We start from the raw sequence: 26,825 nt of genomic DNA, 5'->3' as shown, positions 1-26,825 counted from the left end.
ATATTAATTAATTTGTTTAAATCAATTGTTGTAGAGATATTTGATAATCAATTATTGTTTATTTATTACGTAAAAAAATGGGTTAAAACCTCAAAAGCTATAAAAAGATAATTATTGTAGCTTTTTGGTTTTATATTTAAAGTTTTGATAAAAAGATATTCCCAGAATGAATTCCATCATCTATTCATGGTCGAACATATAATCACAAATTTGCATTATCACCAAATATCACTCCTTAAACCAATAATGGATAATATTAAATTTTGTAAAAAAAAAAAATCTTTAAAGTACCACGAATATGAGCATAAATCCTTGCATGTAATTTTCGAAACAAAACTACACTAAAATTTTATTACCGTTACTAATAAATTGAACAACGGGGTGTCAATGTTTACAAGGTAACGGGACGATAAATCCAGATCGGGAGATGAATTTATTCAACTAAAAGCTCAACTTATACACTATTTTACATTCTAAAAATACACAGGCAAATCATATCTCCATAATACAAAATCGAAAGGCAACTAACGACGAATGCAGTGACCCAAACGAAATTACAGCAACCTAAGCAGAATGCATCTCTCGTTATGCTATCTGGAGACGAGCCAACCAGGTTTAATCAATATATCCTTCTTGAAATTACGCCGTGTTACTGAAGTAGATTCCCCTAAGCGACGAGAGCACTGCATGACAGATAAAGAGAAATAAGCGAGATTGTGAAAGAAAGAGCAACAGACTAAGAAACTGTTTTCGTAATCAAAGAACATGTGCAAAGCAAGACAGCAAACAAACACGAGAAGCTATCAACTGTACAAGGCACACGTTATCAAATACAGTAGAAAACCCATTACAGTAAGCAAGTCTATTCCGACAATTTCCCAGAACCATTATTCAATTGAATACCAAAGTAGTATAAGGTAGAATAAAAAAGGAAACTTCATTAAAGTTCTTCATGCAAAAGTTTAGAACTGAATTGTCCCCTCTTCTCTTACAACTGCACTACATATTCAACAGAGTTGGAACCTTATTTCAGCATACAACAATATCCCGTTACCCAACGTCATTAAATTTCTATTTCTACCAGAATGGAAGAACAGAAAAGTCTTTAAGAATTACCCATCACAGCAATAAGGAGTAGACACTAAAGAAAAACCATATTCTAATATTACACAACTTTAGTCAATCCCAATCTCTTGGAATTAAGGTTTCAGGTATTGTTGAAATATAACACATCAATAGTATTTGGCTACTGCAGTTCTCATCATATATACTAATTACTAAAAACCAACCTTGTAACAGACAATGGAATCATCTGGATACATTGCAAAGAGCTTCGTTCCAAGACGAGCATGGCACGAATCACATAAGCTCTCATCATTGATTTGCACATACCGTGCTCTCTCCTCAAGTCTTGCAAGCCTAGCATCGGCGTCTACAGCTCGGGAAAGACTATGCACTATCTGGAAACAAACTCGAAGAATTTCATACTTGCAGAATATTTTTAAATGAGTTCTATGCAACTGAAAGATATATGAAACCAGAATTACGTAAAATATAAGCAGGCTATTTTCGGTGCAAGAATATTTGCTTGAATGCACAATGCTATATGATTGTGAAGTTTAAGGGTTATCACGATAATTACATGGAGGTTGTAACCATGTCGACTATTAAAATCAATTGGTGTAGTCCAAAACCAAAAGAAATCTCGCTTCAAAACTTACAATTTATCAATGCAGCTTTCAATAAACCAAAATGAATAGACAAAATTAAGCTAGTCAGCTAGACACCTTTTGTACCAAGCATATGTATTTGTACAGACCAAATAATTCTCAAATACCAAATTGATTATTTCACACAACTGTGAGATAATCAAGGATCACATATACTTTTTGAAGAGGTATGATACGCTTCCCCAAAACAATAAACTTTCATAGTCATGCCGTCCAATTACAACACTGAAAAAAGTTCCAATTGAATTAAAAGTGACATACTAAAATGTTAGAAACAATTTGTGAATGAGAAAATTAATATAATTTAAACATTTTGTCAAAGACATTTTGTGAAAGTGAAAATTCACAACATATTAACATAAACAAACATACCTTTCCTTGATGATAATGATGAAGTCGAGCTCTCAACATTCTTAATATAGTTTCTGATGCAAGTTGGAGGGGCATATCAGGTGACAATCTCTGTGTAGGCAACAATATATTCAAAGCTGAACAAACTTCAAAATTGGGATGCACCCTATTCTTTATGTACACTTCTGTAAATTTTATCCACTTATACATGGACGATACAAGTTCTGAAATGGGCAAATATTACCCTCCAGTGGTAGACTGGTAGTCCATCCCATGGTGCAAAAACACGGTAACGGTCGCGGTTGCAATAATGGACTTATGGACACGTTAATACAGCATTGAAGCCTAAACCATGAAATATTGCTTAAAACGGCCTAAAACGCGGTTTTTTTTACACCTTTAGGATAATAGTAATATCGGTTCGGTAAATGTGAAAAACTTTACATATGATACAATACAACCTTGTGTTCGCACTATGGTCCAGCCCCAAAGTAAAGAAGGTAAAACAAACAACAGAATTCTTGCTTTATTAATTTTTATAGTATAACAGTTTTTATATTAAAATAAATTTGCTGTATGCAAGTTCATATTTTCAGCATTTGCTTTTTCGTTGGTGCAGTGACAGTACTGATTGAATACCTTTAAGACTTGCAGGGGATCAAGTGATTCTCCATGATTGTGAAGAAGGCGAACAGCAGCATTAAACATTGGCTCTTTGCCATTCTGAGGATCCAAATACATATCAAGCAACCTGACGTTATGACAGTGTAAAAATTAGCGGCGGAATATGGAACAATCTAAAGAAAAATAGGAATGGGAGACTCAATATGGAGAGCTTACTGCATATAGGCATCTGGTCTACCAAGTTCAACGCAATACTGTTCAGCAGCTTCACTGTCTTCTAGCTTCCTGGCAATTATTAACAAAATTAATCAGTGACCAGACATGGAATCCAACCAAAATAAAAATTAGAGAAGTTAACTTAAAAGGTAAAATGGGTAAATAAAACAAAAAAACTGCACATAATCATAATAACTCAGCAGCTTAAAATCCCACACGACATCATCTAACTAAATAAGACCTGCGTCTTCTGCATCTTGACTATCCAAGTTACACAAAGAGTCTTCTATTTAAAAATTAAAAAAAGAAGTACAATGTTTCTCACCTTCTAAGTCATCAAAAAAGCTTGTGAATACAATGATCTATAGGCTTGATGTCTAAAATTAAAATATATTAGAGAATTTAATCACAATAGCACAGCTCCATACACTGAGACAAATCTTATAATAAAAAATAAATAAATAAATTCAAAATTGTGTGCGATCAACCGGGTTCAACCAAGGTCCACAAAAGATTCCCTTATAGCTTGGCAAACAAAGACAGATGCTGTTACAGTTTAAAAAATATAAAGGTGAGATGTTCCAACGGCTTGGAAAAGAACTAAGAAAAGTTCGCACGCTTGTGTCAAACATGGTTCATTAGAAATTTGGTAATACACTTGTGAAGAAACTAACAGAAATATGAGGGCACATAAGCGTGCCAACTTTTCTAATGAACCATGTTTGACAGAAAGAAACCAGAAAAAGCAAAGCGTGCCAACATTTATCAACTTACAGATAATTCACATAATACCTTTATAATGTGCATAACCGAATTTCTGTTATGAATTATGAATTATGAAGTTACAGATAATTCTGTTAGTTTTCCCTCAAATTGTGAATTATAAAGTGAATTGCAAAGGAAAAAGCCGACTCAGCAAAGCTGCTTGCAAGGTACAAATAAGGAAGTTACAGATAATTCTGTTAGGTTAATGGAGTAGAAAGAAACCAGAAGAACTATGATATAAGTTGAGACAGCAATGCAAATTCTAAATCCCTACAAGTTGAGAATTAATAAGAAAAAAGGTATCATAATATAAGTGCAAAAAGGTATCAGACACCTTGCCAACCAAAAACAGAACAAGGACTGAGGATTTCACAGGCCTCGATAGTTCAAAAAATCAGTACTTAAGACGTTAAGAAGAAAAAGATAAATAATTGCATATAAAAATACTGATACTTACAATGCCAATATCTGAAGCACCAACGTTTCCTGACCTAACTTCCGGTATAAAATAGCCTGCCAGAAGGATAAAATAGATATCGAACTCAGCCAACTAAATGAACAAGAAAGCACATACATGAATTTAAAAGGAGGAAATATTTAGTCTGAAGTCAAATGACACCACCTCCTCTCCCTCTCCCTCTCTCTCTAGCCTATCCAAACAAAGCAAAATATGAACTCATTTCAATCAAAATAATTCCACAGCTTAGGCACCAGTAAGTACTTTGCAAAAAAGTAGAATTGTACGAGTAACACATCACCTTTTCAAGCCATAATTCTGACCCTTCAATCAGCTCAAGAACCTCTTCAGCATCATACAGATCAGAAGAATGTAAAAAGAACTGTAATCTTTCTCGAACAGGATTTTCAGATAACGAATCCCTTCCAATAATAAAGTTATTTTGCCCCTTAATGCTCTTGTTGACAGCATGCAGAGAAACATCTGTCTCCAGGCTTTCAAGAGCTGTTTTGGCAAGAGAAAGAGCATACAATGTATGAAACTGAGTGTCAGTAGAGTCTTGATCCTCAATCAACCACTGTAAATATCTGTATCATCCAGAGGTAATATGAATATAAATATATATAAAAAATCCCATAAAAACAATGCCAAATCCTTAATTCAAGAAGACATGGTCGGTTAAATGAACCAACGGTTTTATTCTATATAGATTGTTTAACAAAAAACTTCCAATAATATTATAATTATATATAAACAATCCCAAAAGAATGGGTCGTCTAACAGCTAAAATAAGCAATGGAGAAAATTGATTAATTATTTTACCATATAAAAAAAGATTTTGAAGCACCAAAATTTACGCACAAAGAAGAGTTGAATAGTTGATATATGTTAAAAAAAAAACAAGGTACTCTTACCTTTGTAGGATCACTATTTTTCTTGGATCGATAGCACCTACTACATCATCTGCAGTAAGAAAGACATGCAAAAAACATTAGTAACCAAATTTCACAGCCTAATTAAATGGTCGACAAATTATAATCAAACAAAGAAGATTCATAGTTAATATTTTATGAAGTCTTACAAAGAGATAACTTAAATCATTTAACCCACCATGCCATTACATATAGTATGCTCTTTAATTTTAGCCCCTGTTTCTCAAATTATAGAGCAGATTAACCACTTTGACACAAATTAATAATTTGATAAATTTAGGTACCTAAAGTCACAATATGCCATTGGTAGTATAATTTTTGAATTTTTTTATGATAAATCAATATCATCAAGCGATTAAGTTTGATGGATCAAGATCATAATTCATAGTGGAAGGCATCAAAATTTAAAAACTCTAGTTGACAAATGTGTCCAAAACAAAAAATCTCAAGTCACAAAAAAGATTAGTTTTTTATGCGGTCACTTTTAGACCACTCTTTGATGCAAATTCTTTATATGTTAACTCCATATTGATTCAATACGAAAAGTCACACACAGTAAAAAAAATATGGAAAAAATGTACATGAACAGACCACAAAAATGAGTAAGGTAACCACATGAGCCCCAATTAAACAATAAGAGGCTTCTTAAAGCCAATATCTCTTCACAACTTTAATATTTTATTTGGCAAGCCAGGTACGGACTCGCGAACAGGTGACTATCATGTTTTTTGTTGTGAATAAGCATTGCTAGCTAACAATAGTGCCATCCCATAATAGCAAGCCAATAAAGGTAGTTTAATATGAAGTCAGATGATGGGTTTCACTAAAGCATGCAGGATATAGTTACGTAGTATATGGCATACTTTGGGCCTTCATAAGGTAGTTATTAAGCCAGTTCCAAAATGTCAAAGATGATCCCCAGAGGGTATACACACTAAAGTCATGGACAAGATTTATGATTTAATAACAAGATGCAATAAACTACAGAGAACTGGGAGTGTAACTTTAATCATTCATGCATCCACAAAATGTACTGTTACGTAAAGATAACTCCATATCAGTTTGAAGTACTTTTCAATAGATAGATGCAATTACCAGAATAGTAGGGGATGGGGGGGACACAGTTATAGATGAGCATGGCTAAATATTCATACAAGTAGCTCAATCAAACATCAAACTTACCAGGAGGAAGTGGACTGATACGTTTTTGGGATGTTAATACTCGAATAGCAAGTTCCTCATCAACTTCTGAAATCTAAACAGGAATAAAATAAATTGTTCAATGCTGAATTTTCAACAGCAAATCAAATTTAACAAGCAATAGCATACCCATCCAAGATGCTGCAGAATTGAATCCACATCAGCGGACTCCTCCAGGATTTTAGAAGCTTCAATGGCTGCCGTTTCCCTGCCGGAAACTAGTGCTGTATTTGAATCAGTCAAGTCACCAGTTTCGGCAGGGTCTTCGTGTGCATCAGATAAACAATTTCTAGCTAAAACACGCCAAATAGCTAAGGCCTTTGAATTTATCCCTTTATTCGCATAAAGAAAAGCAAGGGTCCTTAAATGCCCAGATTCTTCTAGCAATGTTTCCAACTCCTCCTGCACTGAACAAGCAACATTTACAGTCATTCTTAAAGCGGCATTGTTAACTGAGAAGAACCAATAACGCACCAAGTGAACTTTCTTGGCATAAATGAGTTTCAAAACCAGCAAAAAAATTAAAAGAAAATAAGAGAAAAATAAAACGATCTCCAAATACTCAACACAATCTTCATAAAGTTTACACCAAAGGACAATTGTCTATAGTGCCATGCCAGCACCAATACAATACAAAACAATTGCGGATATCGATGCGATTGCAGTAATGATCACGATGTCGCGGACGCGGGGAGGTATTATGACTCGTTTCATGGACACTGCAGTGTAAATTCAAGTTTTCTAGAATATATAATCAAATTAAAGCTTATAATAGACCTTTAAAACCTAATAGATATTTAAAAAGTTTATAATGGCTAATATGTTGGAATAACAACTTATAATGATTGTAGCTCAATCATTTCAAATCACAAACAGGGTTTTGCAGAACAGTACGCTCAAAATCCATTATTTGATGGAACGGTCTCATTTTTATTCCATGGGCAGCACAATTAAGTAAATATTACAACCTTCTCAATATATTATAGTTAAAAGAGAGATACAAGCAAAAACTGGTTGTGCTTTATCTACATGAAAAGAAAAACATTCAAAATCATTCAACTCAAAACATATAAATTTGTTTAAGCAAACAAGATGTAAATATCATTGGTTTACCAAAATACATGTCTGAAAATGCATCTACATGACATCTACATGAATACATGATTGCACAAATGTGTGACTACACAACCACAAACATGCATATCTTGTTAAAAGTTTCAAGTTTCAGCCCAAAAGAAAGCATATATTAAGATGAAGGTTTATAAATAAGTGTTAAAATTCCAAGAAATTAAATTAAACTGAAATCAATATGGCAGATTGGTGTTCTGCCCCAAGTGAAAAGAACACTGATAGGGCAAAACACAAAAGTGTCCACAGTTGTCATTGATTTGACTGGTAAGTTCTGTCCTAGCTCCCTCTTAAAAATTAACCATGATGTTGGATGCAATGAACAAAAGAGCATACGTATCGTCCTGAAATAAGTTCTTAAAAGTTTTCAGCAGCAAATATTGTTGAGCACCGACAAGGGAGGATGAGATGTGGATGGTGGTTTCCTTTCTTTTTTTGTGGTTGCCAACGTCCTATGAAAAGATGAGAGTTAAATTAGATTTTTATTAGACAAAAGATTTATTCTCAAGCTGGGAGTTGTTTGGTTAGTCGTTTAGCTAGGAATTGACTATTTGAATTTGGTTTCATAATTAGACTTGCTGAACATTTTCAGTATGTCTTGAAGGCTAATAAAAAATATTAACATGATGGTGATCAGTAAGATAGTTCATAGGCTCAAAAGCTGAACCCACCACTGTTGGGCTTGGTTTGTGATGGGTACATGTTGAGCTATGACTAATGTTAAGTAGTTTTGCAAGCTGCCTTTGCTCATCGACACCCGTTCACACACATGTATACATGACAGACAGATTAAAAAAATTTTAAATCAAAAATAAAAATTAAAAAGAATTTAACTAAACATCAGATAAAAAAATTGCATGAAAGAACAACTGCTTATATAAAAACTTCGAAAAAACAAGAACAAATACCTACTTAAAAGAGGAAGATAACCCCAATCAAGTCGTTAAAAAATTGCATACATTTCACCAATTGATTTGATATCAAGGGAAGTGTTTTATTATCCCTTTATTCCTCAAAAAACCCTGTACAGTATTCTATTTGAATTTCCACTCTAAAAATCAAGCCCTTGGTTTCTCCTTCATATCCTAACTTCCTATGATAATCACCAAGAAGTAATATGCAATGGGTTTCAAATGAAAAGAACACTTACTACAACACAGCTATTTTCAGATGATGCCAGCTTCTCCATCTCTTCGGTGCAATTCAGGATTCTGTATAGATACATTAAGAGTGTATCAACACCTTCCTTCACAGGTTGATTAAGATCTTTATCCCGCATAACTTGAAAATACCTGCAGGGTGAAAAAACATGTATAAGCACGAAGAACCATATATTCCGTAAAACCTTATAATAGCCATGGTGCACATTATTATATTTCAAGCCTCAATGATAAACATTGTTCAATTAAGGGTACGAGTTTGATAAATGACTTTATCCTTTAAGAAAAGCATAAGATGGGGGAACTAATTTGATCTCCGTAGAGGAAGGAAAAAAGAGAAGAGAACATGTTCTAGGATTCCTTCTCAAGGTTCAATCTTCAGGATTTACTTATCCATTACAGAGCATCCCAACAAATCCTACTCATGGAAGAATAAATGAACTTTTGAAATATGTAATGTTTACTGAAGCCACAAGTAGATTTGTAGATCCACCCCAAATATAAAAGGTAATGGTAACAAATTGTAATGGTAACAAATATAAAAGGTACAAACACAGTAAACAAGAGCCATTGGAAAAAACCTAGCTGTCACTTTGAAATACATCTATTGTCTACTAACATTCACGAATAGCATCTCCATATTGTCCCTCTGCTCTCTCTTACCCTTTTACGCACCCTTCCTCTCCCTCCACTTTATAGGCTCTCTGTCCACCATTCTTTTTCCCTCCAATCCTCTTCCATCAAGATTACTCCGTCTACACCCTAAAGCTTCTTTCGCCCCTCGTTAGCGACCCTCATTCCATTCAGTCAATAAGACAATCTCTTTTGGCAACACCTAAGGAACTAGATCTATAAGAATAAAAGATATAGACTTATCACATGAATATGAATTTCTTCTGAATAACCAATAAAAGAAAGAGACCAACAAAGTAAGACAAGATGAACTGCAAATCAAGATATTAAAATCACATAATCTTCATGAGGTAAGAAGCACCCTTCTTGAATGTCTTGTGCCTGTATCATCTATACTACAATCCTCATGCACCAATTTTAGCTTCCTAAGGAGTAATTGGAGGAAATTTCATAGGACTTCGAATTCAAAAGAAAGTAAGAAACTACTAATTTTGAGGTAATGAGCATTCGTCTCATATCTCTTGACTCTTGAGTTATAGTTTTGATTGTATGTACTATCCGCATGCCTTGTATCCAACTATATAAAGAGTTTTAGTTATTCTATAGAGAACCTACAAGAAAGAATCTTCATAAATTGGAGTTTTATGAGCTTATAATCATTCAAGAAATTTCGAAGTATATTCTTTAATTATCTTAGTCGGGGATTTCATTCTTCAGATGTTCTCCTTTGATCATTTTTTACATGGAAATGTTTAGACGAGGAGGAAGAAAAATATACGGAAACAAAACCTAGTATGCAACCTTCCCCTATTTCTAGCACTGTTTAGAGTGAACAAGGAGACCCATAAACCAACTAAATGGAGAGAAACCTTAGCTTTACACTAGTAAAAGTTCTATGTGGCCAAAGGCTAGTTGTAGTTTTTACTTTGTGAAATGCATATAGTGTTTTGTTGGTAAAAATATGCAGAACTTCACTACACTAGTCAGTAGACAAGTCAAGTGTGGAAAAAGCCCCTAGCAACATAGTTTCTTCAAGAAGAAAAAATTTGACATAAGGTCTTACAAGATAGGATAACAGCAAAGTTTCTCCCATATTGAAATTCTTTTTCCAAAAATGATTATTTTGTCATCTATACATCAATGCATCCAATCAGACACACTTACAAGTACAATACATGACTGACTGCCACGACACAGCTTGCAACTATCAAATATAAATATAAATTACATAAAAGCATGGTAATATCATTAAAAGCATCTCACCTAATAAAATTACTATAAGCTGACTCCAAAAGATCAGCCCTGCTTGGTGGATTCAAAAGAAACTCATCATCTACAGGAGTATCCACTCCTGCTTTCTTCAAAAAAGCTGCTCTTTGGATAGCCAACAGACCATCTTCCACAACATTCTCAACATGTATTGGGGGTGGATGTAAACCCCAATACCTATTCCTAGGAACCTACAATGCACTTAACAAATTATTTCCATTAACAAAATAAGTCTCAAGATGAAAGTAGATGATAACAGACTTGGAAATATTTACCAGCAAAGACCATCTGTTGGGGTCTTGTATAACAAAAGGAAATATCTCAGATGGCTGCATGGTTTCTGAGAATAGGAAATGATCAACTGCTTCCTTAAAATGTAAGTCAAACAGCAAAAGGAACCCCACTTGAGCATGAACAAAAGATAGCATATCACCGGACATGTCACCATCAATCTCAAGCTCCTCAACTAATGATATCACTTCCTTAAAATTCTTCTTCCTCAAGAGATATTTGATTTGTTCTTCAGATGGTATTTTACGGTAGCATAATATCTGGCGGATTAGCGTCAAACAGAACAAGGAAAATGTCAGCTGTAGGAAGGAATAATCAGTGAGTAACATGATCCAAAAATTCAATAAATTGAATAACCACACAACAGTCCCAAAAAAAACTCATTGGATTTGTATGCCAAAGTATATAAATCGACAGCTCACAAACCTCTGGGTATACTTGTGATTTGTGAAGGATCTCATAGAACATACGCGATTTAAAATTAAGATATTCTTGCAGACTTTCAACGACGTTGGCGTGCAAGTACTTAAGCAACTCCCTAATGTCCTAATTGGCCTGAGGATAAATAAACTTGGCGCTATTATTACACAGGTCATCATTCTACCATTTGTACCTATCAAAATTTGGAGCCTACAAGCTAAATCTGGATTAGTAAAAGGTAGTGTCAAAGATGCAGTTATGACTTATAACTGCAGTCCATTAACAGAAAGGGCCATTTGTAGCTAAATTTGAAGTGAGAGCAAGGAAGGCCAGGTACAGGTTCCTGGTAGCAGGAAGTGATTATTTTAAATTTATCGACGAACTAGTATCAATCTCGCACTAGGAGAGTTTCCATCAATCTCGAACTAGTAATAGTAGCCTTCCAAACTAGCCACCAAAGTCAGCGTATTTTAGAGGACAAATTCACGCCCAAACAAGCAGGAAACAATACCAAAATTGGAAAGAAAGAAGCAGTAAAATATCATGTTTTACATTTTTATAGTTCTAAATGACATCAAAAATTTACACAAAAGGTTTCAACTATAAGATGAAGCATAGGCCACTTAAAAGCACAATGTGACCAAACTTCTCCAAAGACAATGAGGGTAATAGCACAACCAAATCATAAAGTACTTTATTCTTTCACATCATTCAAAGAAGGATAACAGCACCGAAAAATTGAAAACTGTTGAAATTTAATTATTACTGTTCTGAAAGTAATTATCACAATAATAACATTGGACTCAAGATAAGAGTAGAAAGGGTTCAGCAATTAACCTTGGAGGATGTAGCAACAGCAACATATTTTCCATTCCCGTTCTCCTCGTCAGCAAGAAAACAACTACTCGTTCCAATGCCACCGCCAAACGAAAAAGCTTGAACACATGTTCCTGATCTTTTATGATACAACTCCATCTTTCCCTCACCAGCAACCACTACATATGAAGAAAACTCAGCGATAGCAAGGGGAGTACAACCAAACACCAAGCTACCACCAACAGGTTGACCATAACTATCTACAATAATACCAGCATTATCAACCAACAAAAGAACCTTCTTTTCCTTTGACAATGATTTAAGACAAGGAGGTGAAATCGACATTTCAGGAAGTGAAAATATTAAATTGACATGCCCTGTAACACAAGACATTAAACTATATGCATTATCAGTCCCTAAAAATAATGAATCATCAAGCCAAGCTATCGCTTTTACTCCTTCAATACATGGCATTTCCTTCAAAACCGAAAACGAACCGTATTGCCCATCAGAATCTCCACCATTATCACTACCTGAATTGAGCTTAATAAAAACCAATTTTTTGACCATTGCTACAACAAATAGGCAAGCACCCACACCACCACCATTATCGTCACCGCCAAAATCAAATTCTTTTATCTTTAAACCTTTTGATCTACTTCCAACACTCAATTTCTTTATAAGCCTCCCACCAACACTACTATTACTAGAATCCTCCTCATAAATCCAACTATAATTTCCAGATTCAGAAGTGCAAACTCTTCTAGCAATCACATTAACACCTTTGAAAATCCCTAACCTTTTAACGGGTTGTAATAATTGCAGATCAACTAAATACAAAAACCCATCTGAAAGAACTAAAATCTTACCAATTAGAGCAATAACATGAATGGACTCAATAGCAGAGTGACTGATTGATACATATCTTACAAGCTTCACCTTGTCACCACCAGATGATGGGTCGACATTAGGGTTTAGGGTCAGTAAAAGGAGAGAGCCAGAATGAGTTCCAGCGTAAATTACAATCTGAGTATCAGAGAGAGTAACAATGGCAATGGAACTGAAAGAATTCAGTGAAGACAATGGAAGGTCAAAGTGCGCAAGAAATTCTAGAACTGTCCTCGACTTAGAGGGTTCTAGTTTTTTCGCCATTGAAGAAACTTCAGAGAAGCCAAAACTCTTTGTAATCTGACGCACTCAAATCAATTTTTCTAGGTCTTGTATGAGAAAGTTTACCATCGAAGATCAAGTCGACAACAATGGCGGATGGATGATAATCCAATTACCGGCGATCAACCACGGGGCGTCAACTGTTGATTTTTCTAGCTTTTTAATTTATTCTTTTTTTGGGTGTTTATGGTTGGTGGGATTTCGAGTTTTGTGGAAATTTTTAATCACAATTACAAGATTTCTGTTTTACCATGAAATCATTTTTTTTAGCTCACCTTTTAACTCTAAAGTGATTTGTTTTACCCTTTTTGAATTAAGAAAAATATAATTTTTTTAATAGTATATATATTATTTTATTGAATAATAAATTTAATAGAGAAAAAGTAGGAATCATACGCATTAAAAATTATTTAAAAAAAGTTAGTGGAAAAAATATGAAAATCATAACTAATAAAAAAAAAATTTATAAAGTTAGTAGAAATCATGTGGGGACCATAAGTATTATTAAAATATTAAAATAAAAATAAACAAGGTTATTTTATCTAAAATTTATAATATAAATAAAAAGATTCTTTATGGAATAACAATTGAAACATCCAAAATGGCAAATAGGAACACCTTTAAGAAACGGAGAGAGTAATTTTTAAGTGTACTTTTGAGACTTAGAATAATCACTTATAACTTGATCATTTACGATGTTAAAATAATTAATTAAAATGATATACTAATTAGATGGACACATCTTATAATAAGATGGTCTTATAGTGTCCCTATTAACCCAAGTTCGTATTTCTTAATGACCAAGTTCTTATAATTATGTGAGTTGAAGAATTGAGATGAATGATTCAATGTAAATGATTTGGTGAATTTTAGTTATCGATTTTTTAGTTAGTTTGTTTTACCGATTGAAATACTAAACATTTCTGTATGCTTTTAAATTGTTTGGATAATTAAGTTGTCTGGTAGATTTCGGTTAAATTATATATTAACTGTTTATTAAAAAAAATATCAACATTAAGAGCCAATAAAAAAATAAAAAGAATAATTTTTTTATTTTAACTTGAAATTATGCCTATTACTATACAATTTTTACAGTGTTTTGACTAACAAATAAACCAAAAATAATTCAATACAAAAAACACTTACTTAATGATTTTGTCAAGATAAATTAAACTACTGATTATTTCTTATTAAATCAAATTAATAATTAATTTATAAAAGTAGACTTGCAAAATTAGTAACATGATATGGCAAGCCATTTGCAAAAATTAATAAAATATAGTTTTTAATGGATTTTTAATATTCATTCTTTTTTGTTGAATGTATTCTTATGTTATTATTCATTCTTTTTTGTTGAATGTATTTTTTTGTTATTAATATGTCTGCCTAAATATAGGTAGTCAAAATATTATTTGGTGCAAATAATATTAGTATTAAATCATGTCAATTTTGTAAGATATTATGACATGGTTTGTATTATTGTTTTTTCATGCATTTTTATTCCTTTGTTTGTAATTATGTGACTTAAACTCTAAGAATCACATCATCTATTGGTTTTGTTTTTCTAAAATTTCCAAGCTTACGTAGACCCTCATAATACTCATTATAGGTCAAAGTATGGCCAACAAACATTTTAATGGAGGAAATCCAAAAAAATTAACATTAGTGAGATTTTAGATTAATTATTAATTAATCGTATTCGTATGTGTCTTGAGAGACCATTTCTCTAAAAGACGGCTTTCAGAAAGTCCACCCTACAAAATTAATCTATTAATTTAAAAAATTATAATTAATAGTCTTTTAATCACATGTCAAGTGGGGATTTAGGGTATACCAACTAGAAATTTGCTATGTATCAAATAGGTATTTAAGGTATTCTAAGTAAGAATTTGAGGTATACTAATAGGTATCAAGTAAAGGTTTGACTTTTGAGGTATATCAAGTAGGGGTTTGAGATATATCAAACATGTATTTGGGGTATACCAAGTAGGTATTTGCAATTGTCAAAAAGTTTTTTGAAGTATACTAAGTAAGTATTGGGATATACTGATTAAGAATTTAGGATATATCAAGTAGGTATTTGAGGTATGTCAGGTAAGAATTTGAGATGTACCGAGTAGATATTTAGGGTATACCAAGAAGGTATTTGGGGTTGTCAAGTAGGTTTTTCAATGCATCAGACGAGTAAAAAGGAGGTTGTTAAAATGCCAATTTCAATGCATAAAAAAGCCAACTCTAATATTCTAAAAGGGCGACTATCACATTCAAAGAAAAATAAAACATGCCAATTTAAACTACTTAAATTATCAAGTTTAGTGCATAAAAATGCCAACTTTAATGTTCTAAAATGTCAACTATTAACATTCAAAAAATTAAAACATCAACTTAAATTAGTTAAATCCAACTTCAGCATGTTAAAAAATCTACTGGGCATACCATGAACCTCTACTTGACGTATTCTAAATAACTAGATATCCTAAAACCTTTAATTATAATAGGTCAACTCGATGAGAAACACAACAATTTGTCTTAATTTAATATCCTCTCTCTATAATTTCAAATTCACAAATTCTTATGAGAGACGGTTTTTTCAAGACACCATCTTTAACTAAATCAATCTATAAAAAAATAGACTAAAAATAAAAATTATGTTTTAATGGATTGGGTATAAGCAACGTTTTAAATTAGCACCATGATAGTTAAAAAAAATCAGATAAAACTTCCATATTTAGGGGAATGACATTGGCCCTATTGAATTGGGGATTAGGCTTTAGCCAGCTGCTCTTAACCGGAGGGATTCCTGATTCTTTTTATTTGCGAAATTTGCGATTGAGTGTATCACCATACCATTTTTGAAGACACCGAGGTCCTTCAATGGCGGGAAGAGAAGTTCGGGAGTACACAAACCTAACAGACCCTAAAGGTTTTTCTTTTTCCTACCTTTTTTTTTTCTATTTTTATTTGTTGGATTTTGAAATCGATATCGACATCGGAATCGTGTTTTTGCAGATAAAAAATGGGGCAAAGGTAAAGATAGAACCGACGATGAAGACATTACTTTCCAACGCATGGTTGCTAAGGTTAGCTGGTCGCATATCCATAGGAACTAGTTTCACTTTTCAGGTCCCGTTACTTCTTGCTTGGTTCAAGGTGTGGAGTGTGGATTAATAATGAGTATTGATTAGCGTAAAGTTGAAAATCGATGCTTTTTTTTGATCAATTTTGTTTTTGATTTGATATGTTTGTTGATTGTCGCCACTTTCCACTACCTTGGGAAAGCTAGTGTGGTTGTTGAATTTATGGCTAGGGCATAGGTGCTCATTTTTAAATGTATGCTTTGTTACTATTAAACTATAGACTATGAAATATGAATATGATGAGTTAGGTTGGACCCAATGGGTAGGGATCCAACCTAAAATTTTTTCTTGTTAGTAGAAACATTTAGCTAAGGGAATTAGAAATAACCAAATTAGCATTGAAATGGGGATATGGATTATCATGATTCATGAAGTATAGGAAGACATTGCATCATGGGAATATTGGTCTAAGTTGCGCTGAGCTTGTTTCATGATAAACTATGTTTCCACATGATTGGAAAGTTTAAAAATTTTTTCGCATCTGAAAAAAATGCTCCAAGTTGCAATCCCATGCTAGATATGCTCGTGGATCCATAGACCTAATCTTTCTCCCATATGCAATGTGTGCTTGCTCTATCGACAATGATGATGACTCCTTTATCCTCCTATTAATTTGTTCAAGTGCAACCATAGGGATGGGCATGACATATTTTGTGGTGCTTGCTATATAGCACAAATATGTTTGCTTTTTATTATTTGATGTTCTAATTGGGTTGATTTTAAGGTTGTATGCAACCTACTTGGATTTGAGAAAACCTTGACTTTCAGGTTTTGGACGCTCTAGTTTGAGAGTTGCGAAATATGTAAGCAAAACAAGTAATAAGTTTTTGGGCGATTCCTATCTGGTGCAATATCCATGTATATTACAGAACCAAACATCCTCTAAGGATTTTTGAAGAAGCTTGAACTCACCAGTATTGAATTCTTTGCTTGAGAATCCTTGGTCGAAGACTCGAAGTGTTTATGGCTATAGAGGAGAGGAAAGATTCGGCAACTATGTCAGTTGTCGGGGAAAGCTTTGACAACATCATTATTGGCTATGGGGAGAAGGGACGGGGCAAGTTGGTGGTCCAATTGGTGTTCGCAGGTGGATTCTCATGGGTGGAAGGGGATACCATTTTAAAAAGATTTTAGATTGTACTTTTAATTAATATTTTAAAAAAAGTTTTATTATGCATAGCTTTCCACTAAAAAATTGATACTCAAAGTTAGACCTAATAACACAAACACATTTGGCCTTATTAAACACAATTCCTATAAAGTTTAAAGTTTGGTGGTTACTTTTAAGCAACTTAGTAGTTTCTTCCAAAATTTCATAATTTGTTAGGTGACTTGCTTATTTTAATAATTTATATGCATTTCAATGATTTTTAATTATTTTTCTTCATTGAAAAGCACTATCACAGATAGGTTGATTAAAGTATAATCTTTGTTTGCGATGATTAATATGTTGATTTTCATTGGTTTATGTGGCTGACTCCATTTTGAAGTTATGGCTTTGACATTATTGTGTGTTGTGAGTGTTTTAAATTTAATAAGAAAACTAGTGGCTAGGATTTCATAATTAGATTTGATGCTTTAGATTTAAGTGAACACTTGTGGTGCTTTGCTCCAAAAGGCAACCAACTCAAAATTTCTATGCTTCTATGTGATTGTAATCTAGTTGTCTTTTGTCTTGTGTCCTAACATTATTCTAGTTGTCTTTTGTAGCTTGTTTCTGACGATTGGTATTTGTCATTATTGCTATATTGTGGTCACTTGGGTCCTCTATGAAAAGTCTTGCTAACCTGCTCTGGGAGGGTTCTAATAGTAGGGGTTGTAGTAATCACCAAGTATTGTGGATACCCAAGTCTACACTTGCTAATATGATTTTGTGAGGGATGTCTTATTGATACCAAGTCTACATTTGCTAGTATGACTTCATGAGGGAACCATAATTTCTTAGGAGTTGTGGGAAAAGTAAATTTTTTGTTGAATGGAGTGTGCTCAAATATTCTAAACTAATTCTAAAGAGTTCTATTGATTAAATGAAATACCAGACGTTTTCTGATAACATGCCCTGACAGGGATCCTGGCTTTTCTTTCGGATGATTGACAAAGCAGATGCAAGAAGTTGCTGGAGAACGTGGAGGCTACCTTCATGGAAGAGGCGGTAATTTTTCTTACTTTTCTTCTGTCTATCCATGTGATAGGCTTGTAGGCTAGAAATATTTACTCCTAGATTATGTGATGGGAATTATTTTCCCTTTTGATGCTGGCTGTTGAAAGCTTAATATCCGGGAATCTGTTGAGTTTTTTGATGCAGCATTGGACAGTGACGACCTTCTTTATCTAAAGGAGCAGATGGAAGCTGAGGAAGATGCGGAGCGCCTTTTACGTCGTACTGAGAAAAGAGCATTTCAAGCTTTCAAGATATCCTTTGTTTTTTTTTTTTTTTCTGATCATTATGAGTTAGATTACAACAATATCATAAGACAGGAAAAATTGCTAAATGCCTTGTTGAACATGAAACGCCTGCAAATTTCCAGCTTAGGCTATGCTGTTGGCATAGCTCATCCTTCTTGCCTACAAATTTCACTCAATTTTGCCTGACCTTTTATACCCAATTTTCCAAAGATTCTTGTAGTAAATGTCTTAAATGTGGTACTCGTGTTGATTGTTGCTCAATGATGGTGTGGCGGGTCCGTATTGTAGGAATTCAATATAGATTTATCTATATAGCTTTTTTGTTTTACAACATCAGTGTTTTGGCAACTTTTTTACTAGTGAGTATAACAAGTTTGGTTGAATCCTAAATATATGTTCTTTAGCGACTCTGATGCCATGTTAATCTGAATTTGTTGGTAGCAAATAGCAATTAGTTGTTCAGGATAATGGGTATGAAAAGGTTATGGCCCTTGCAAGGGGCATAGGTGCTCAAAGTATATCCAAGGACATGAATACTGGATGAAATTATGTCTAGTTATATTGTGTTGAGCCTTTTTTTTCAAGTTTGTTTTGAGCAGATCTAAACAGAACTAGGTTACTGCACTTCTAAAAGGTTTTGTGTCATTTTGATGGCATATGCTGAACTTTTCATCCCCTTTCTTTTTAGGGTTTAGGCGTTTCATTTTCTTATGAAGTGGTTTAATGATAGCTTTTCTTATCTAAAAAGATGCAAATTGACATATGTCCTTTTGTAATTTATTGAAAGGTGGAAGTAAAATTGGCATGGTTAGAGGCAAAAGGGGTTAGGATGTCATTTCTTTATGTTAGATATTGTCTAATAGTTTGACGTTTACCCTTTCTTTTTTATGGTATTTGGAAACTGTACATCCTTGTTCATCTAATGTTATGTCAGTGACAAGTGAGGAACTGTTTTGCTAGTCATCTTCTTTTTACCTTCCTCTGCTATGAATGTAATATATCTCTGACATGTTGAACAAAGCTGGATTACAGTCTGCCTTAACCACTTTTTACAGAGCTGCAACTTTGGCAGATTCATCACCTGCACCTGCTCCCTTGTCTCTTCGAGTTGAGCCCAAGCCAAAAAGTGGAATAAGGTACATCAATTTCTAGTATAAATTGTTATAAAAAACAGTTAATCGTATAAATTGGTTGTGGAGATGTAACTACGTAAGTCATGTAATTTCTCCAACTACTATATCCTAAAGATCAAGCCCTTTACCTAGAACAACAACCAAAATAAAATTGTAAATTAATTGAAAAGTGAGCGTTTGTGCAAGCATAAATATGTTAGTATTAGTATTTTTCTTCTAGAAAATTCGTGCACATGGTTTGAAATGTTGTTGTGTATGCTAAGTAAGATCAGAGCAAGGTATAGTACCTATGTTCTCGTAGAGTCGTTTTCAATATTGAACTGAGGTAATCCACTACCCATGGCCGCAGTATACTGTTTGTCTTCTACTATAAAATTCTCCATATCCTCTCTTACCCTGTCTAGGCCGGAGCTACTATAGCATCAGCCATTAGGGCTGTGTACTGTGTTTTTTTTTTTTTTTTTTTTGAAATTTTGATTTGCCTGATAAAAGCACATCCTTGTTGATTAATGAATGACAATTTACGTCATCTACTGATAAAATGAAACAGCACATACTTGATTAATTCATTGCCATTTTTAAATCACCAAGTATTTTAACCTAGTTATACCATAGGAAGATGTCCAGATAGCAAATACTTTCTCCGGCTATTATTGTATCTGTTGTGATAAATGATTTGAATCTAATATGTCTGTGCGATGTTTGTAGACAGCAAGACCTGCTAAAGAAGGTAGTAGAGATAAAACCGAAGCGACCAAAACTCTCAAGCCCATCTGGCGATAATCAGTCAAGAACCGAGGTAACTGAAATTGCATCATCAAACCACAAGGTTGAAGATCTAAATAAAAAAGAAGGGGGTTCTCAAATAATACGAGAAAAGGGAGATGAAAGTGTGAAATCCTTACTAGGATTAGCTTATGAAAGTTCTGATAGTGAAGATTAACATGCTTAACTTTGGATATTATTATCCTATCAATCGTTCGCAATGTTTTGTTTCTAATGTTTAAAGTACTGGGTATATCGGAATTTCGAGCATAAGGGCTACTGATTTTTCTTGTTCATATGAAGTATCACTATGAGTTGATTGTTCTGAAAGGTGAAACATCTGCCTGCTCTACTCTTGTGGACACCCATTTCAAAGGCAAATTCTAGGTTCTCGTCCTTGGGTGATCCGCTGATTGCTCGTTTTTTTAGTTCGTTACCTTCTCTCGAGTAATGGTTCAGACGAATTTGTATCCAAGTTTGCGATTTTTTTTTGTGTTCGTAGTAGATAATTATTGATTTTGGATTTTTGGCTATATATGTGTTTGAAAATAATTCAAGTCTTTTGTTGTGAATTGGAAAGTGATAGTAGTTGGTAGCTGATTCAGTTGACTTGTTAAATTAGTTGGTATAATTTATTATCTTTTTATTGTTCAGGCTATTTATTTTAAGAAAATAATTGATAAAATTAATTGTTGAAAAGTGAAATAACATGTTAAGAGGAAATCAAAGTTTAGAAAATAATTGATAAAATTAATTGTTTGTTAATTAGAAGTTAAAAAGTGAATCAACAATTTTAAGCTATTAGATCAAGTATAAGCCAAAACCAAAAATTAACTAAAACGTTATTTAAGGATGATGTTCAACTTGTGCTTTCCTATCGATTAAGTTATTTGTTAAGTGCTTATCTTTAAAGTAGCGAAAAGTGTTGAGTTACATCAAAGTTTTAGTTCATTATAATCAAAATAAATATAAAAAATTATAAATTTTTATTTTAATCCATTATAATCCAAAATAAAAAATTATAAATTTTTAGCTCCACTAAAATAAAAGATATAAAATTAATCGAGAATATAATTAATAAAAAGTGACAAATTAGCATAGTGTAATTTTATAATGATGTCATACCACGTTTGTACTACAAACAAAGTGAAATAGCCCTTAAATTAGCCGTTTAATTTATTATAATTAATTAAGTATGATTGGGATTATTAAATCTTAAATACGATATTTTATTTGGACTGAGTAAATTTTTCAATTATCTTTGGGTATTAGTTGTATTTGATTTGGGATTAAAGTTAGTTATACGATGAAGATCGGGTATAATAATATTTTAGAGATGAAAAATTTTTTATTAATTATTTTGACTCATATTTAAAGTTCTCTTTATTTTATTTAAAGTGACGTTTGAATAAAGTAAAAAATTTGTGAGACTATTTTATTTTACCTATAATATTTATTTTAGTCAAATATATTTCATAAATTAGGATAAAATGTAAAATATAGTATATATTTTGGGTGTGTCATGTTGAGGTGTTGTAAAATATAGTATATAATTACTTAAGTGATTCCTTGTCAGATACATACAAGGTCTATGTGTCTTACTCTTTAGCCTTCAAAGAAATATGACATTTCATTTCATTAAACACAAAAACAGTATTTATTTTACTATGCTTTATAACCTTCTCATCACTATTCAAGATCAAAGTTCCATCTCAAATCTCTACAACACTTTTAAGCTATCCGAATTCTGCAAATTTTTAGCAATTCTACTACATTTGTACTCTACTAAATTTGAAATTCGTTAGATACACCCTCAAATTCGAAACCCCTCTTTTGTTAGAAGTTAGGGTTTGAGTGCAATTTGTTCTAGTTGATTGATTAGTGTTAATTGAGTATTTTAAGTTTCTTATCAAGTCTTGGGTTATCTTTGAATTCTAATTCAAGTGGTTTAGTATTTAATTGATGGTTTCAATTCGGGATTTAATTCATGTTTAAAGTTTAAGAGCAAAGTTCACTTATTTTGTCCTCTCTGTTCTTGGATGATTTCGAGCCTCTTCTGGCCTTTTCTGGTTTCTGGTGTCTTCATAAGATTTGTAGAGCTTCAAGTCGCGTTCGCGTGGGCAGTTGAATCGCCCCATAATATATTCGTATGAGAGAGTTATGTCCAAAATATAAACAGACTGTCATAAAAATTGAGAATAATCAATTATGAGATTAATTGTTCAAATTGAGATTTCAATTGGGTATTCCTTTAATCAAGTATTTAGGGTTATTTTATGTTTGTTTATTGAGTAATTATGGATGGTATGGATTTGTCGAGTATTATTGATGGTGATGCAAAAAGGAGTTTGGATTATCATCTTTTGGAGTTTAAAGTTGATGTACATAAGGTATTTGTGATGGAAAAATATTGATTTGATTGCTTTGTTTATGTAATAATATTATTAGTATTGTAAAATGATTTTAATAATAATTAATCATGATAAAAATTATATTTGATTAAAAAATATGTTAATATTGTATTTATTTAAAGAGATTACAAAAGCATGTTTTGTATGTTACTAACTTATAAAATACGAGTCTTGAAATATTGTATTATGAAAATGAGGTATGATTGTTGATTTCAAAGAAAATTAATTGAATTATTGAAATGTTCAACATTGAAAAATGTTCGTTTTTTTTGGAATTGGCAACGAATATTTATATCTGGATTATTGTGAAATCTTATAGCTTGATAATAGGTAATGGTTATTCGGATCGGTCTCAAGCCCCCGATTTTCGTTTCATTCTTGCAAGAGTCGTATTTTTGGTGATGACAATCACCCGTGTTCTCAGGATTTAGATCAAGCCTACTTCCTGACGGTCCATTATATTCCCACGTTTTAAGCTGTTGTTCATTATTGTTTTAATGAGTTTTGAATAAACACGTTTGGTATATAAAGTTTTGTTTGTTTCGCAATGAAATCACGTTTCATTTGCCATATTATTTCGCTATTAACTTGTAAAGCTTTAGCCGTATTTTTATTCGCGATGAACCGTATTTATTTCGATACCAAACGGTGCTTTTAAAAGAGTTATTTTGATAAATTAATGTTTCATAAGGAGTTACCAAATAATCAAAAGATTAAATTGAAAATGTTTGTTAATGACTTGTATATAAATGAAATAGTTTGTTGGATTACTCAATAATTTAATTGTTGACAGTCTTTAATGGGGCATATCCCTTACGGGAGATAGATCCATTTTCAGGTTAGCTCTGCTGTAGAGACATCGCCTTCTTGTATTATGTAACCGCCTTAAATTATGAAGGCAAAGACTAATTGGAATTTAGTATTAATCAAGCAAAAGCTCACTTTTGCCAGCACAATTAAGGGGTTACTTAAAGGTTAAACCAATGTCCAAGTAAAATACTTGTACCAAAACCAAAGCAATATAACAGAAATCTTAGTTGTCCAAAATAAAGGAAAATTACAACCAAATCAAAATAAGTCTGAAGTTCGAATTACATCTTTAAAATAGTCCAAATCTAAACAACTGTACTAATACTCTCCTAGATACAATAAAGACATCTAAACAAAAGGGAATCAAACTCCAAATCAAGTTCATCATTCGCTCACATATCACTTTTCCGTTGAGATGCCATAAGGGTTTATTCTAAAAACAAAAACCATTGGAAAACTTAGAAAGCATAGTATCAACAAAAGACTGAGTATAACACACTAGTGACCGTGAAACAAGTTGTTAAAACATTTTGGTTTGAGTAAATTCATTTTGAAAGATGCTTTTTTCATTTGATAAATCATATCATCATTCAAATTCAATTCAATGGTTTCATAATAATTCCAAGTTCTCATTTTTCATCATAAATCATAAAATCTCAATGGATCCGAATTAACTTCAAACTCAAATTATAAGTTTGCATGGGTACTTTGTGAGTCATCCTATGACTCGGTTGGTAGTTGGTTTACCGTCCGCGACATGTCCGGTAAGTGTAATACAATGGTATTGTGAACAATACGCGCTCAGCATTGGTGAGCCGTTTAATCATGCACACAACATTTGCTGTGGCATATGTACCCGCCATTTAGGATAAAATATTTTTGTATATAATATATATCTTGTAATTTCAATAGCATTTGAAAAGTCAAAAATATTAACTTTTCCATATGATAAACATTTTTTATTTGCAACATAGCAAAACATACTTTATTTGCAACATAGCAAAATCAAATCATGATTTTTCTCACATGGGTAAAACATGATTAGCATAATCATCAAATGTAACCTTTGTATTATATTGGGGCATCACTAGCATGTATGGAAATGCATCGTAACAAAAAATGATTAAAGTTCAATACGAATTTTCAAGGAAACCATTAAAATGTTTCGTTTCAATCATTCTTAAAGTATATATAACTTAAAAGAGTTTTGAAATTCATTCAAAACAACTAGAATATTGTTCATAAGTCTATAAAACACTATTTTCTTAAATACAAGATAGTTTTGCCAGTAATACAATCGATAATTGATTTACAAAATACATATTAAGTCTCCAACAAGGCCCAAATTAATCAAGTCATTGTAATACCTTATTTAAAATGATTTTAAGGTTGTCCCATCGAATTATAATTGGTTATGCCAATTTATAACGATTTTACTATTTTCGACAATTTAGGAATTTATCGTTATTTAAATGATGTCTAAATCCATAAAATTTATAAACCATCTAAGTTAAACTTATTTTATACTATGAGGCAGTAGGTTATTGATACAATTATAACTTTTTTGAAATATATCTATTTTTACTTCAATTTAATTATCAATATTACACCTTTTAATAAATAAATAATTTCCATTAATTTTATAAATTAGTAAATAATTAATAGTTAGCTTCATAAAATAATATCAAACTTCTAGAAGTCATATAACACATTTATTAGGCCATTTAAATTTATAAAAGTCATGTATGATATTTTATTATTTTGTATAGGCATTTTATCGATAAATAAAATAAAATCGGTTTAAAATTATTTGAGTTTGAAAAAAATAATATAAAAATTCTATGATGTTCCAGAAAATATTTTAAGGGATAAAATTTTTTAAATAACCATTAAAAATCACATAGGGTATTTTTAATAATTAATATCGTTATTTTATCGATAAAACAAATAGAATTTATTTAAGTCCATTTATATTTTATGGTCATGAAAATCCATATAAAATTTATAATGTATTTAATGTTTATATAAGTATCTCATAAAATTTTCATGTCTGTCATCTAGTATTTATTTTATATTTTACCGTTTTCTACCTTACCGATTATTAATAACCGAATAAAACTTACTAAGGTCCTTAAACGTCAACAAAATCTTCCCAAAATTTTACCAATATTAGTTACTGTCCATATGAGTATATGATAAAAATTTCAAGTTCAAATGTCTTTATTTGGTAATTATTTTATATTTTACTATTTCAGATTTACCAATAAACAATTTAACGATTACTCAAAAATCATGAAAAATTCCAAACTAACTATATTCTGGCCAAATCTTGTTGGAGATATTATAATATGATGTTATTAATTATTTTCGATGATCAAAAGTTTATCTAATACCATGTTCATAATAAGAGTATTTTAACACCTTAAAATCCATTAAAATATCATTTTAACGAATACATTTCAACAAAAATATCCAAGAGATTTTCTGAACATATAGCTACTGAAAATTACTTTTAAAATGCACTTCAAATATTTTCCAAGTCCATATAACCATTTCCATCACAATTACTTTCACAAAGTAGTGTTAATCATGCCTTTAAACATAGAACTATTCATAAAATCAATATGCATTATGCACACAATAATAATACATGTAATAAATCATTCAATACTCAAAATTATCATTTTGATATCATTTTTCAAGATTCAAGAATTACAATTTGGGAATTTTTATTTGTTTTAAAAAAAAGTTAATATAAAATTTTCCCAACTTGTTCTTAAATCCTTTAAAAATCACCCCATGTGACATACCTCGATCCTTAGCTCCAAAAGTACTCCTCAACCATTGGTACAACTTCTCAATAACTAAGATCCAACTCCTTTGCTACAATCTTTTTTTTAAGAATTAAAAAATGACATTATTTCGGATCTTTCTATGTAACTTGATGACTTTTGATTTTTAACTAAAGATTGTTACATTTACTTACCCTTTGATATTTTGT

General features: G+C 32.1%; 2 protein-coding genes across 3 annotated transcripts; one reads left to right on the top strand and one right to left on the bottom strand.

Moving 5' to 3' along the window:
- Positions 1–322: 322 nt before the first annotated feature.
- LOC130824380 (vacuolar sorting protein 3) lies at positions 323–13,404 on the bottom strand. Of its 2 annotated transcripts, XM_057689362.1 has the most exons (15): positions 12,862–13,380; positions 12,014–12,171; positions 10,741–11,016; positions 10,460–10,656; positions 8,554–8,695; positions 6,405–6,677; positions 6,258–6,330; positions 5,058–5,106; positions 4,445–4,730; positions 4,144–4,199; positions 2,922–2,990; positions 2,721–2,832; positions 2,103–2,192; positions 1,290–1,460; positions 323–683 (listed from the first exon to the last, which is right to left on the bottom strand). In XM_057689362.1, exons 1-15 carry the CDS (start codon positions 13,142–13,144, stop codon positions 591–593), a joined length of 2,328 nt encoding a protein of 775 aa, XP_057545345.1. In that variant the 5' UTR covers positions 13,145–13,380; the 3' UTR covers positions 323–590. The 2 variants fall into 2 exon arrangements, with proteins under 2 accessions (XP_057545345.1, XP_057545344.1); XM_057689361.1 differs by having other exon boundaries at positions 12,014–13,404.
- A 2,461-nt stretch (positions 13,405–15,865) lies between these two features.
- LOC130824379 (uncharacterized) lies at positions 15,866–21,259 on the top strand. The gene is made up of 6 exons (XM_057689360.1): positions 15,866–16,085; positions 16,172–16,242; positions 18,403–18,451; positions 18,605–18,712; positions 19,760–19,841; positions 20,547–21,259. The coding sequence occupies exons 1-6, from the start codon at positions 16,037–16,039 to the stop codon at positions 20,779–20,781; spliced, it is 594 nt and encodes a 197-aa protein (XP_057545343.1). The 5' UTR covers positions 15,866–16,036; the 3' UTR covers positions 20,782–21,259.
- The last annotated feature ends 5,566 nt before the right edge of the window (positions 21,260–26,825 follow it).

The sequence above is a fragment of the Amaranthus tricolor genome, chromosome 9 (assembly GCF_026212465.1).
Source record: "Amaranthus tricolor cultivar Red isolate AtriRed21 chromosome 9, ASM2621246v1, whole genome shotgun sequence".
Taxonomy (NCBI): Eukaryota; Viridiplantae; Streptophyta; class Magnoliopsida; order Caryophyllales; family Amaranthaceae; genus Amaranthus; species Amaranthus tricolor.
The sequence above is the reverse complement of the archived record's forward strand: the minus strand, read 5'-3'. Positions and strand labels throughout refer to the sequence as shown.